The sequence below is a fragment of the Prionailurus bengalensis genome, chromosome A2, assembly GCF_016509475.1.
Source record: "Prionailurus bengalensis isolate Pbe53 chromosome A2, Fcat_Pben_1.1_paternal_pri, whole genome shotgun sequence".
NCBI lineage: Eukaryota > Metazoa > Chordata > Mammalia > Carnivora > Felidae > Prionailurus > Prionailurus bengalensis.
Genome location: NC_057348.1, coordinates 144,789,411 through 144,803,666, shown reverse-complemented (window position 1 = coordinate 144,803,666; position 14,256 = coordinate 144,789,411). Strand labels below are relative to the sequence as shown.

At 39.0% G+C, this 14,256-nt stretch overlaps 1 protein-coding gene across 2 annotated transcripts in view; it reads left to right on the top strand.

Moving 5' to 3' along the window:
* TNPO3 (transportin 3) overlaps positions 1-14,256 on the top strand; it is a 77,645-nt gene that overhangs the window by 54,841 nt on the left and 8,548 nt on the right. For both annotated transcript variants that reach the window (XM_043589487.1, XM_043589488.1), the window contains 7 exons: positions 1,569-1,629; positions 2,447-2,587; positions 5,715-5,831; positions 6,916-7,010; positions 8,572-8,728; positions 9,595-9,762; positions 13,418-13,530. In XM_043589487.1, the coding sequence (XP_043445422.1) occupies positions 1,569-1,629; positions 2,447-2,587; positions 5,715-5,831; positions 6,916-7,010; positions 8,572-8,728; positions 9,595-9,762; positions 13,418-13,530 (852 nt within the window). The remainder of the gene's footprint in view (positions 1-1,568; positions 1,630-2,446; positions 2,588-5,714; positions 5,832-6,915; positions 7,011-8,571; positions 8,729-9,594; positions 9,763-13,417; positions 13,531-14,256) is intronic.

Here is a 14,256-nt window from a genome sequence, read left to right as displayed (position 1 = left end):
ACCGATAAGCCCATTGCCTGAAACTTTGATACAAAGATAAATTCTAAGAATTAGTTTTTGGTAGACCTCTGTCAAAAGACCTTTAAAATGTAATTAGATCAGTCATTATCCAACTTTAACATGCATCACAGTCACCTTCAGGGTTCAGCTTATCAAAACAGATTGCTGGGTCCCATCTCCAGAGTGTCTGGTTCAATTGGATTTGAGGTAGGACCCAAGAATTTACAGCTGTTGCTGCTGCTTGCCATTTGTAGGACCACACTTTCAGAACTATTGCTGTAGATTGTAGGGGTGCAAAAAAATATTGATCAGGTGAAATTAATCCTTCTTTGAAGTCAAGAGGAGCCTAATGATTAAAAAGGCATTTGAGTAACAATGTTCAAAGAGTGATCCTTATTGAGTTACATAATTTGTGAGACCCACAGATACAATTGGAATATGAGAGTACTTGTGTAAAAAGCCTGTGTGGAGTAAGTTAAAACTGAGGTGTTTTAGCTTTTTCTTGTCAGCTGGTGTTTTTATTTTAATTTGGTACAGTGCTTTTCTTGTATAATTATGATAGCCCTGTTAACATGACATTCTTAAAGCCTATTAACAATAGTCCTTACTTCATAATAAGTGGAAGAAAATCTGCAATAGATGGAAATCCCCCAATTTAAAGAAAATGAGATTTTTGTTAAGTTGCTGTTGAGCTCATTTAAATTAAAGAATTTCCTTTGAAGAGGTTGGTAATCATACAGGGTTTTTTGTTTTTGTTTCTTCCCTGCTTTCTTTCAAATTAGTGGATTCTAGAACTAGGCAAATAATTGGATTTGACATATTGTGGGTGGGCTCATATTCTATGTCATTGGGTTCAGACTAGAACCATGAGAAACATCTTTGGTAAATTAGAATTCCTAAAGCTTTTGCCTTTTAATGCTGGGAATGGAGCAGTACTTGGTTTCTCATAGTGGATTTAGATAGTCTGTGGGTTTTTTGTTTTGTTTTTTGTTTTTTAAGTTTATTATTTTGAGAGAGACAGAGACAGTATGAGTGGGGAAGTGGGGAGAGAGAGAGAGGGAGAGAGAGAATCCCAAGCAGGCTCCACGCTGCCAGTGCAAGCCCACTGTGGCGCTCGAACCTATGAAACCGTGAGATCATGACCTGAGCTGAAACCAAGAGTCAGACAGACGCTTAACCCACTGACCCACCCAGGCCCCTGTAGACAGTCTGGTTTTTAATTAATACTTTTAATTAATTTGGAAGAGCCTATATATTCTGATTTTTAAAGGGAAAAAATGGAAAAGATAATTGTAGTGCCCCACAACCCGTTTAAGCTAGAGTTGGATTGAGTTTGCATATTCTAATGGAAGTAGCTTAAACGTGGCAAAGGAAGGGGAGGAGGTTGGTTTGAACTCTGTGCTCATGTTTGAATGGAGTAGAAAGGAAAGGTATTGAGTCATACATAACTTAATTATTTGGCATTCTTTTTATGGTGACAGTGTGACTAAGTAAGCCAGCAGGCTTTGGGGCTGTGGAATTTCAGTTACATTGCTCTTTAACTATTTTGGTTTGTTACCTTTCCCCAGACACACCAATCCTATTGTGGAAAATGGACAAACTCATCCGTGCCAAAAAGTCATACAGGAAGTAAGTGCTTAACAGATGCTTGTGGAACAAGGCTTTCTTCCTTTTTCTTTACAAGGCTGTGGGTAACTAAAGTGAGACGGTACTGTCTTCTGGGTTCATAGGAAGATCCAATTTGTTGATACAGTTTAAATTTCAATCAACAGAAGAATAGAACTATTCAAATATTTTTTACTTTAGATTTGATAAGAAAACAGACTGTGGGGTAATGAACTGAAAACCCAAAGAAGTAGAGAGAGATTACATGAATCTTAGAGTTGCTAGGAGGCCTGATTAATACTAGCAGAAATTTTTTTGACAAAGCCATTTCTTCCTCATGGCTTCTGTTTCCCCAATATAAATGCACTTGTTTTTTCACTGAGGGTGATATGAGGATCAAAAGGCATGTTTTGAGAAGTGCTATTCAGACTTCGGGGGGGAAACACCAAGTATCCTTAAATATTCACCAGTATCATATAATGCTATTTCATTAGCTCCAGTCCTTCTGTTCAAAATATTCTAAGTTGGAACTATAATCTTTAAACATCTCTTTCTCTATAGCTCGTACTAATCCTTTTCATCCTAAATCAGAAAGTCCAAAGTTCAGGAAAATTTATCTTTATCTTTTAGTGAAGTTAGACATGCTCCTCTTCCTGTTCTAAAGAGTCGCTGTGCTTCTCTCAAGAAGTGGTTGTGTTTTGGTGATGGATACTGTATTGAACTTTTTCTGTAAAGAAAGCTTTTTCCAAATTATTTGAAAACAAAATCAGATGTTGTCAACTTGGGAACATTTTTTTCAGCTCTTAGTTCATTGTTTTCTTTCTTGTGCTCTTTGACTCAGATATGGCCAGTTTTATCTGAGACTCTAAATAAACACCGGGCTGACAATCGGATTGTAGAGCGTTGTTGCAGGTGCCTCCGCTTTGCTGTTCGCTGTGTAGGCAAAGGATCTGCAGCCCTACTGCAGCCGCTAGTTACACAGGTAAATTCTCCCGAAGCTGGAAAGTGTAACGTGTACAGGATTTGACAAAGGAGTCTTTAGAACAAAAACTCTGCTGATGAAATGAAACACTTTTGTATGTATTAAATACAAACTCAGAAATATTTGAAAGCAATAAGTAGTGCCCATGGTAAGTATGGTGCCTCTGAGGGAAGCAGCCTGTAATCTATTCTGTGTAGTGATAGTTTAAATAGTAACACGTTTCCGTGTGAAATTAGGAAAAGAGAATGACTTTTTTAAAAAAAATTTTTTTTTTTTAATTTTTTTTTCAACGTTTATTTATTTTTGGGACAGAGAGAGACAGAGCATGAACGGGGGAGGGGCAGAGAGAGAGGGAGACACAGAATCGGAAACAGGCTCCAGGCTCTGAGCCATCAGCCCAGAGCCCGACGCGGGGCTCGAACTCCTGGACCGCGAGATCGTGACCTGGCTGAAGTCGGACGCTTCACCGACTGCACCACCCAGGCGCCCCTAAAAAATGTTTTTAATGTTTATTTTTGAGAGAGAAGAGAGAGAGAGCGCGCATGAGTGGAGGAGGGGCAGAGAGAGACACACACACAGGATCTGAAGCAGGCTCCAGACTCTGAGCTGACAGCACAGAGCCCGATGCGGGACTCGAGTCCACTAACTGCGAGGTCATGATCTGAGCCAAAGTCGGATGCTTAATGGACTGAGCCACCTAGGCGCCCCAGGAAAAGAGAATGACTTTAATGCTCAGTTCTTCTATAGCAGTGCTAGGCATTCTTATACTAAAAATTTTTTTTTTTCTAAGAGACAGAGCATAGGCTGGGGTGGGGCAGAGAGAGAGGGAGCACAGAACTCAAAGCAGGCTCCAGGCTCTGAGCTGTCAGCACAGAGCCCAATGCAGGGCTCGAACTCACAAACCACAAGATCATGACCTGAGCTGAAGTCAGACGCTTAACTGACTGAGCCGCCCAGGCACCCCACTAATTTTCTTTTTAAAAATGGGTCCTGTTGGGGCACCTGGGTGGCTCAGTGGGTTGTGCATCTGACTCTTGGTTTTGTCTCAGATCATGATCCTGGGGTCAAGCCCCACTTTGGGCTCTGCACTGAGCATGGAGTCTGCTTAAGATTCTCTCTCTCCCTCTGCCCCTCTCCCCGACTCGTGCTCTCTCATGCGCGCGCGCTCTCAAAGGAAAATATGTGTCCTGTCAAAATTTGCTGTCTCTTGGCCCAAAGAGATTTTTTTTTAATCTCAACCACAGTTGGTCACATAAGTCTGTTATTTGTCAAGAAATAAGTTTGACTCTTATTTTTTTAATGTTTGTTCATTCGTTTGTTTTGAGAGAGAGAGTGGGGGGGGGCAGAGAGATAGAGGGAGAGCGAGAATCCCAAGCAGACTCCACGCTTCAGCATAGAGCCCAACATGGGGTTTGATCCCACAAACCGCGAGATCATGATTTGAGTCAAAATCCGGAGTCACATACTTAACCGACTGAGCCACCCATATGCCCCAAGTTTGACTCTTTTAATCACCAAGATTGATAGGTAATTGCAATGGTGTGACTCACTGTATGAGGTTCTCCAAGATCATATTCACATTAAGGACTACTCTGTATGAGATGGCTATAGCTAGTGACTTAGATCACTAAGTAATTTGTGTTGATGTTAACCTTACAGCAGAGCCAGGACTGGATTGAGGCAAGTGAGGTGCCATGGGTACAAAATTAAAAGAGGCAAGGCAGAGTGTCAACCTTGCATTTCCTGTAAGTGCCTATCAGTTGACATAGGCATAACCCTGCCTCCTTTATGTTGCAGATTTGAGTAAAGTTTACATTTACTATATCCTGATGATGCCATATGTTTGCACTGCATATGTTTCCACCTTTGGTTAAGTGTCCCCTTTAGTGTAATACATTCTGGGTCAAAGAGAACTTGATTTAATGGCCCTTTGCTGTTAGAGGATACCCTCGTGACTTGGATTTTTTTTTTTTTTTTTAATTCCTGCTAATTAAGTATGTGACCAGCCTAATAGAGGAGCACCTTGTATAGGAAGTATGTTCTAAAGTCAGTACATGTGGGGGAAAAAAAGTATTTTTTTAAATCCAAAATTCACAGGGTAGCAAACTAGAACCAGTGGGCCTGCCACATATTTTTATAAATTATAGTTTTACAAAGAAGAGGTAACCATGCTTATTCATTTAAGTATTCTCTATTGGCCAGTTTTGTGCTACTATGGCGCAGTTGCGTAGACAGACTTGTAAGGCCAGCAAAGTCTAAAATTTTTACTATCTGGCCCTTGAAGAAAAAGTTTGTCAGCAACTGACGTAAATCATTCATTAAGCAGTAGAGCATACAGTTGAGTACCCAGTACCAAACAGATTCATAGCTCCCATCACTTGCCCATTCCATTCCATGGTACATGCTAGTAAGAGTCACTTACTTTGTCTTTCAGCCCCAACCCCATTCATTGAGTTGAATTTATATAATAAAATCAATATGTGTGTTGTGATGGCATTTTAAACATATGAATGTACAGATGCCTCTTAATTTTTGGAGGAGAGTAGGGTACAAATCCTAAACAAATCATTTAATTTAAATATGTATATTGTATTAACATTTTTATTTTCTTGAGATCCAGGTATCTTGGTTGGGAATACTGTTTTACTTTAAATAGAGGGGTTTAGGAGAAACTCAAAATTTAAACAGTGCCTTCAGAGTCTCCTTCAGGATGTTTGGTATTTTTAGCCCTGCTATGGCTGTATGTGCCTTTTTTTTTTTTTTCTTAAGAGTTCATCTTGAAGGCAAAAGGAACAACCTTTAGGTGTTGGGATTTATGCTACGGGTTTGCAAATAGCTTGGATGATAGCATCCTAACGGCTTCCAGCTTGATGTATTATACAACCCTCTTACAACATTGTTTTGGGAAGATAAAAGGTAAAAAGGCTTGATAGGACTCTAAAGAGAGTACTTGAAAATTATTGAAGAATTGAGCCTGTGTTTTAGGAAATGTTGCCAACAAGCTTTACTATATTGTCTTAAAGAGAAGAAACCACTCTGTGTCTGAATGTCTTCCTCCAGACACTTTGCTAAGTTGATACTTTTTTTGGGGTATAAGAATTGAATTAACTGGTTTCTCCCTTGGCAGATGGTGAATGTGTACCACGTACATCAGCATTCTTGTTTCCTGTACCTTGGCAGTATCCTTGTGGATGAATACGGCATGGAAGAGGGCTGTCGGCAGGGACTACTAGACATGCTCCAGGTCTGTTTTCCCTGGGCAGTATCTTGGAGCGTCTGTAGGCTTAGCAGTGTGTTCTTCACCATCTCTTGAATTCTCTTGCTTCTCTATGTCTCTCCTCCAATCATGTTGATTTCCTAATAACAGGAAGGTAGAAACTTTTTTTTTTTAATGTTTATTTTTGAGAGAGGGAGGGGCAGAAAGAGAGGGAGGGAGACCCAGAATCCAAAGAAGGCTTCAGTCTCTGAGCTGTCAGCACAGAGCCCTTCTTGGGGCTTGAACTCCCTAGCTGTGAGATCATGACCTGAGCCGAAGTCAGACGCTTAACCAGTTGAGCCACCCAGGTGCCCTGGGAGGTAGAAACTTTCTAGTTGTTCTCTGGACAGACATGGCTTAGGAGAATGAGAGAAGAGATTGACCATATGAATGTAAAGATCATTACAGCTATTACGGCCTAACTTATTTATACTCTCTAGAGATACGGTCTTTTGAGAGGTAGAGAAAGGAACAAATGGATGTAAAACAAAGGATCTCTAAGCTCAACATAATTCTGTTTTTAATTTCTTGCCTGGAAAAATCAGTGAACTAGCTCACTTAGCAGGGATGGTTTTAGAGTAAATAGTAAGCATTGGAAAAGGCTCCTGGTATATTGGTTTTTTTCCCCTTCTCGTCATAGGGAAGAAAATATATAAGGGAGTTAAATTATGATGCTCTTTTTCCCAAGATGTTTTTCCTTTAAACTGACATTTCATTGTTATTATTATTATTATTAAAATTTATAAAAATCTCCTTAGTGGACTAGACCACGTCTAATACATAAGCAGTCTTTGAGAAAATTCTAAAATTTTGAGAGGACATCTATCCAGTTACATCAACTAAAATCTATACCCTTAACCCTTTCTGAAATGTGGACTTCACATATAAAAACTGTATCAACTGAGAAAGATTTCTGTCTTCCTTTTCTTGAACTGATTTTCATCTGTCTTTTTCTTTTCCTATCCGTTCTTCCTCCCTTTGTTCCTTTTGTGTATATTGTGATATTTAACAAGTCTGAATGCTGTTGCATTTATATACACATGTTTATTCTAAAATCACTGTTCTCTTTTAGGCACTGTGCATCCCCACCTTTCAGCTGCTAGAACAGCAGAATGGGCTCCAGAATCACCCTGACACCGTGGATGACCTGTTCAGGCTGGCCACCAGGTCAGTCCTTCTGAAGAGCAACCCTTTCTTTTATTGCTCATCCCCATCACTGCTTCGTCTTGTCACATAACACTTGACTGTTTGCTTCTCTATAAAATGAGGTCAGTGGAGTAGAGGTAGGTTAGTGATTCATAGCCCAAAGTTAAGTTGTGAGCTGGAATATCCCTGTAAGTGAGGAAGAGGAGCTGGATGGGAGCAGGAGAAAGCAGCTGGGTTTCTGTCACAAAGGAGGGAACATGCACAAGACAATAAAACCAGCTTTGTAAAAACATTTGAATAGAAAATCTCCAGAATCCCCTGTGGTTTTAACTTTTTATGATGCTGTGATATCATGCTTCACTTCACATTTTCCTTGAGGAAGCTTGGCATCCTTTAGATATCATATCTCAGAGTGAAAAAATTTTCAGGATTTTAAGGTGCCTTACAAGTTCACTTTGCAGTTCTGCCCCCAGCCTTCCACCCCCATTATTGCTTAAATTACTTTTACCGGTAACACTGATGGTATTATTCCCAACACTGAAGGAATATTATTACTTATTTAGTCCCTGGACAAAAGAATTGAAAACAAATCAGTTAGTGAACATAAAAGCATTTTTTAATTAATTTTTTTTGAGTTTGTTTATTTACTTTGAGAGAGACCGAGGGAGAATCCCAAGCAGGCTCCACAGAGTCAGCACAGAGCCTGACTTGGGACTTGAACTCACAAAACTGTGAGATCATGACCTGAGCTGAAATCAAGAGTCAGGTGCTGAACCAACTGAGCTACCCAGGCACCCTGAACATAAAATCATTTAAAAATTATTCAAAATAAATTGTTATATATAATTATACAAGTAATGTATGTTTTATCATTTATAAATGCAAAGTAGTATCGACTCTTTCATCTCAGGATTAAATATCAAACACTTTTTTGGTTAGTTTTTGGACAAGTTAGAAACACCTTTGTTGTTGATATGAGAGAACTGTTGGGTGAGCTCTCCAGTCTCTGTTTTCCCTGTGTGTCTTCCTTGAAAAACTAATCCCCAGAGATGCTCTTTACACAAATGCTTACCTGGTGAAATAAATTTAGAATATATAGTATCTTTTTCATGGAGATTCTCCATGTATGTTAAAGGATCTGAAAAGTCTTATGGGAAATTGAGTGGAAAGTTTAGGGAGTTCCTATGTACCCACTGCACCTCTCCGCCACACCCCCAACCTCCACAGTCTTCCTCACTGTCAGCATCCCCACTAGTGTGGTCTGTTTGTTGGAATTGATGAATCCTATATTGGCACATCATTATCACCCAAAGTCCATAATTTACTTTAGGATTCATTCTTGGTGGTGTACCTTGTATGGGTTTGGACAAATGTATAATGGCATGTATCCACCATTATAATATCATATGGAATAGTTTAATACCCTCATTCCCGGTGCTCCACCTGTTCAGCCCTCCCTCACCCTGTACCCCTAGCAACCACTGACCTTTTTTACTGTCTCTATCTATAATTTTGCCATTTAGTCTGGCTGCTTTTAGAGTCTAATCCTGTCATTTATACCTAGCCTGTCTTTCCAACCCAGGTTTATTCAGCGTAGTCCTGTTACCTTGCTGAGGAGCCAAGTGGTCATCCCTATCTTGCAGTGGGCCATTGCCTCTACTACCCTGGACCACCGGGATGCCAATTGTAGTGTCATGAGGTTCCTACGAGACCTCATCCATACAGGGGTTGCCAATGATGTAAGTATAAACATTGTACCTTTCTACTTTGCAGCTCATCATCTTTTCGTAGCTCTTCCTTATTTCTTAGAGAATTTCCAGATTCTCCTTTTTGATCTGTATTTGATTTGTACATACCATTCACTAACCAAAACATCAACTGTTTATAGCCTCTACTAAGTGCTGTAAGCTGTATAAAGCAGTACAAAAGTATTTCTCCTCCCATGTCATTCAGTGTTTAGTTGAAAAGGTAAATAGATATAAACATTTAAATAATAATAGGAAGGTAGTATTTGATTGCCAAATGAGTGATAAAAGTCATGATTGCTGTGAGATCAGAGGAGGGAAAGCTTTTTGGTCAGAAGTAGGTTGGGAAGTGGGTTAATTTCTGGACAAAGAGGGACCTCAGTGGGGCCATTAGATATAGGTAGAATTTGGATGGATTGGAGAGGGGAAGATAGTCTTAACTGGGGCATAAATCATAATCAGAGAAAGTCAGGATAGTTCTAAGTATGTTAGACAATTAAGAGACCTGTTTGGCTGGAGTAGTAAAATGGTTCACAAAATTTTCAAAGTTAGATTTGGGTAAATGTGGAATAGAATTGAAGGTAACAGCAGTGGAGAAATAGCCACTATTTGAATGGGCTACTTATTTAAGAAACTAGAAATGAAAAGCAGTTTATTAAAAGTTATTTTTTTCTGAGATACTAGAAATATATATATATATATATATATATATATATATATATATATTCAAAGACTATAGGAAGGAAGAAAATAAGTTTTTGAATCCAGCTATTAAGTATACACTTTCTTCTCCAGGAAAGAGGAGTTACTAGGTGGAAAGTTGAAATTAGAACATATCTTTTGCTCTTACTTCCTTATAGCACGAAGAAGACTTTGAATTACGCAAAGAACTGATTGGACAGGTGATGAACCAGCTTGGACAGCAACTTGTTAGCCAGCTGCTCCACACATGCTGCTTTTGTCTCCCTCCCTATACCCTACCGGATGTGGCTGAAGTGCTCTGGGAGATCATGCAGGTTGACAGACCGGTAAGCTTGTTTTCATGAAGAACCCATTCTCACAGTTCTAAACTTTGGTTTCGGGAGGCTGACTATAACTTTGAAACCAGCCCTGTTGTATATCCATGGAGCTTAACCTAGGCATATTACTAAGTTTATTAGATGAAGGGGCCTATGGAAGGCCAATAGTTCATTATTAGGTTTTTGAAAGTATGCTTGTGTCACTGTCATAGGGTTTATATTCCCTGAAGTGAATACTAAGCTTTGAATTCAGCTATGTGGCTGACCACTGAGAAATTTGTTCACTTGTGAGATGCCCATGTATCAGTTATACAGTGTTACAGGTTATTCGAGAAGTGTTAATTCACTTCAGGCTCCTTAGATAGCACTGTATGAGTTTCCTTGGTAAATCTAGCCAAAGCTTTTGGGGATATAGAAATATAAAATTAGCTCACAATGTACACTTGGATTTGTTTCTTCTTTGGATTAATTTGCATCTTGTTTCAGTTCTTGTACCAGCTCATTTATCACCTGAGCATGGAACGTTTTTTTTAGGCTATCCAGTAATGTCCAAGTAATTTCAGTATGGGCCACATGATCATAAATCGGGGTTATGTGTACTGCATGAAAGTTTTGAGCATAGTGGTAAAGTATATATATAGCCTGTACACTAGGATATGTAATCTTTAATATTAATATAAAAGCAGTTCAGAAAAGTGCATAGTTGGTTCTAGTTAAAGTGAGCTAGCTGTCTTCCAGAACCACAGAAAATTCCAGATATACAAGTTTATTGTAACCTTTAAGTCTGTGTACATCTCAACGTTGTCTCCTGCTTTGTATCATTGATGGCAGTTGTTAGCCTCAATTTCAGCAATTTCACAAAACAAAGTATACTTTTATTGTTAGAATCTCATGTCACTGAAGGGCGCCTGGGTGGCTCAGTTGGTTAATGGTCCAACTTCGGCTCAGGTCATGATGTTGCAATTCATGAGTTTGAGCCCCCACATCGGGCTCTATGCTGACAGCTCAGAGCCTGGAACCTGCTTCAGATTCTGTGTCTCCCTCCCTCTCTCTGCCCCTCCCCCACTCGCATTCTCTCTTTCAAAAGTAAACACTAAAAACATTATTTTAACTTAAAAAAATCTCTATCACTGAGCTGAAAGTTCTGCCTTCAATTTATGTGTTCATCTCCAAAGTTCAGTGATTAATGTATATTGCCTTAGCATTTGCTTTACTTGATCTTTGGCTCAATCAAACAAAAGACAGTCATATATAGGGCAGATGCTTAATAAATTTTTAACATTTTCTTTATATTTATACTTCAGAAATAGCCACTTGAACTTTAATTCCTTTATATCAAACTCTGAGACTTCTATGTGACTTTGGTTCCATCAGATACCTCTGCAGTTCTTCCATGGGAACTTGCTTCAGGAATAAAATAGTGTCTACAGTTCCTGTTGCTGGTTGTTCAGTATGTTCTGTTTCAATCTTATACAGCAATATTTTTGTATTTTTCTAAAGAAAGTACTCAGTGGGCCCCTCAAGACCAACAAGTTTAATTCCAGAAGTCATTGACATGAGAAAAAAAATTTGCATGCTCTTTTCACTTTTTTACAAATATACTTGGTTCCCAACTAACAAAACTTGTTTTGTAAATTTAACTTTATAAAAACATTCTTGATTTCTAAACATGTGGTTAAGTGCTAACAGAAGAAGAAAATTAGAACAGCAAGGTTAAGCAGGAACAAAAACCAGATAGCCATAGGCTCTTAAGAGTTTACTGTATAGATACCCACAGAATGTGTGTCAAGAAATTTAAAGTGATTGTTTTATATAAATATCAACCTGAAACGGAGTTTTTGTAAAGGAACTCTTACATAAATTTGGGTTGTCTGTACCCCAACAACTGATTAAAATTCTAATGATGTAAACCCAAAGAAAATTTATATTCTTTTTCTTTTTAAGTTTATTTATTTTTGAGAGAGAGAGAGAATGAGTGGTGGGGAGGGGAAAGAGTTTCAAGCAGGCCGCACGCTCAGCAGAGCCCAGCATGGAGTTCCATCTCACAGCTGCAAGATTACCACCTGAACCAATATCAAGTCAGGCGCTCAACTGACTGAGCCACCTAAGCACCCGAAAATTTGCATTCTTGAGCACTTTCATAGTCATACCATTTCCAAAATTCACACAAATTCTTCAGTAGAAGATGGCATATCATCTTTGCTGTGTGACTTGAATAAACTATTTAAACTCTTACCTCTGTTCCCTTTTCTTTGTTGGATACCCATCTGGCAAATTCATTCGTTGTTTCCAGCCAAATTTTTCAGATGATGCTGAAACCCATTGTGTGCTAGCTAGTTTTTGCTTTTTAGTTTAGTTTCTTACTGTTCTTTTTTTTTAATGTTTATTTATTTTTGAGTGAGAGAGAGAGTGCAAGCTGGGGAGGGGCAGAGGGGGGCGGAGGGGAGACAGAATTTGAAGCAGGCTCCAGGCTCTGAGCTGTCGGCACAGAGCCTGACGTGGAGCTCGAACTCACGAACTTCGAGATCATGACCTGAGCCGAAATCGGACGCTTAATGGACCCAGGTGCTCTGTTTCTTATTGTTCTTGTTTGGGGGTGTACTGTAGTTAACTCACAGGCTATTTTTGGATGCCAAAACTATCAATTAAGCGTTCTTCCTGTATCTCTTTTCCCTGTGTGTTTTTATCTTTAGTAGAGTGTTGTCTTTCTTGGGGGCAGCATTTGGAGAGCGATACTTCTTAAGCATTTATAATGGAATATTTACTTTTGCTCTGGTTTGTTATCATAAGTCAACATATTGGGGGAATATATAATGTAAAAGTTCAGTTATAAAAAAGGTTATCTTACTGCTGAAAACTGACCAAAGTATACATCCTGTTTAAGAAAGGCATGAAAAATTAGAGCGGACTCAAAGAAAAACAGTTCATTGAAAATAAGAACCCAGAGGAAGTCTCTAGAATTTTTGATTATTAGTTTGAAGAGGAAGGAAGTAAGGGGAATAGGGGCAGACAGGTTACTATCAGGTTATGCTCAGATAGTAAATAATATTCTTTTAAATAGCAACCAGAGTGAGCAACAAAATTTTCTGACTCAGAGTACAGGTAGGTATCTTAAAGAAGTGACTGGAAATGACTGTTCTCCTAAGAGAGATGACCTTAAAATCCTTAGGGCTCTGGATTCATATTATATTATGTATATATAATTTTGACATGTGTACTTACTGTACTTTTTGCCCTTGCTTTTTGTGGTACTGAACTTTTGCCTTTGACCTTTTCACCAAAGAGTTTTCTGGCAGCTGTTTAATTTTTTTGAAATTAAAAAGTTTATCATTAAACTTCTGGCAGAAGTTTAATGATAGCAATAGAACAGTAGCATCATCCAGAAAAGACTTCACTTCCAAAGTAGAAGGGCTCTTTCTGAAATGATGCCTGCTACTACTACTTTGAATGGAAGTCTAGGTTTGCCTTCCTTTGCAAACTGTTCCAAACCCCAGAGGGTTGAAAGGCCTAAAGATAGTACTGCTTTGTTAATTCCTTTACTTGCTTCCAAGTCTGGAAGAACTAATGCTGCTAAGAAAAACCTGTGAGTCTTTGTTATTACTTGTAGGGTCCAGTTGAGTAAGTCCTGTCTCCTCTTATAACTCTTACCCTCTTCTCTGCACAGACTTTTTGTCGATGGTTAGAGAATTCCTTGAAAGGTTTGCCAAAGGAGACAACCGTGGGAGCCGTCACAGTGACACACAAACAACTTACAGATTTCCACAAACAAGTCACTAGGTGAGTGATGTGGGGTTTGGGGGTTTATTTTTTTTGTCTTTTTAAGGAATATAAACAGAAGCTGAGGTGTGCAGGAAAAAATACATCTTTATTTCTTATACCAAATTTACCTAAGAGTATATTTCTTGTGTGCCTTTGTAAACTCACAATTTACTGTCTGTTTACATTGAATTGCACAAATTGGCATTAGAAAGAAACCAGTCTGGGGGGGAAATATCATCATGCTGTATAGGTGTGCATCAGTTTTACTGTACAAATGTATTAACTGGTATCAGATCTTAATGGGTAAGTGGAAGCATTATTTCTTCCAAAAGAAAGTGCATTGAGCAGCCCACTGCCCTTCATAAGATCTGTCTTTATCTTTCTGAAGTCCTTCTCTGTTCTCATCCATATTCAGGTGTCAGGAATGCAGATGTGAATAGGTGAAGCATTAGTTGTGAAACATAGATGATGTAAGCTGCAGTGAGTTGGAAAATTTTCGCCACGCCTAAAGATATTGAAATTCTAATATTTTGAGATAGGGAGCGTGCACATGTACGTGAGCCAGGGAGGGGCAGAGAGAGAATCCCAAGCAGGCTCCGCACTGTCAGCACAGAGCCTGACGTGGGGCTCCATCTCACGAACCATGAGCTCATGACCTGAGCTAAAATCAAGAGTGAGATTGCTTAACAAACTGAGCCACCCAGACACTCCTGTAGGTATTGACTTATATTCGTACAGTGATGG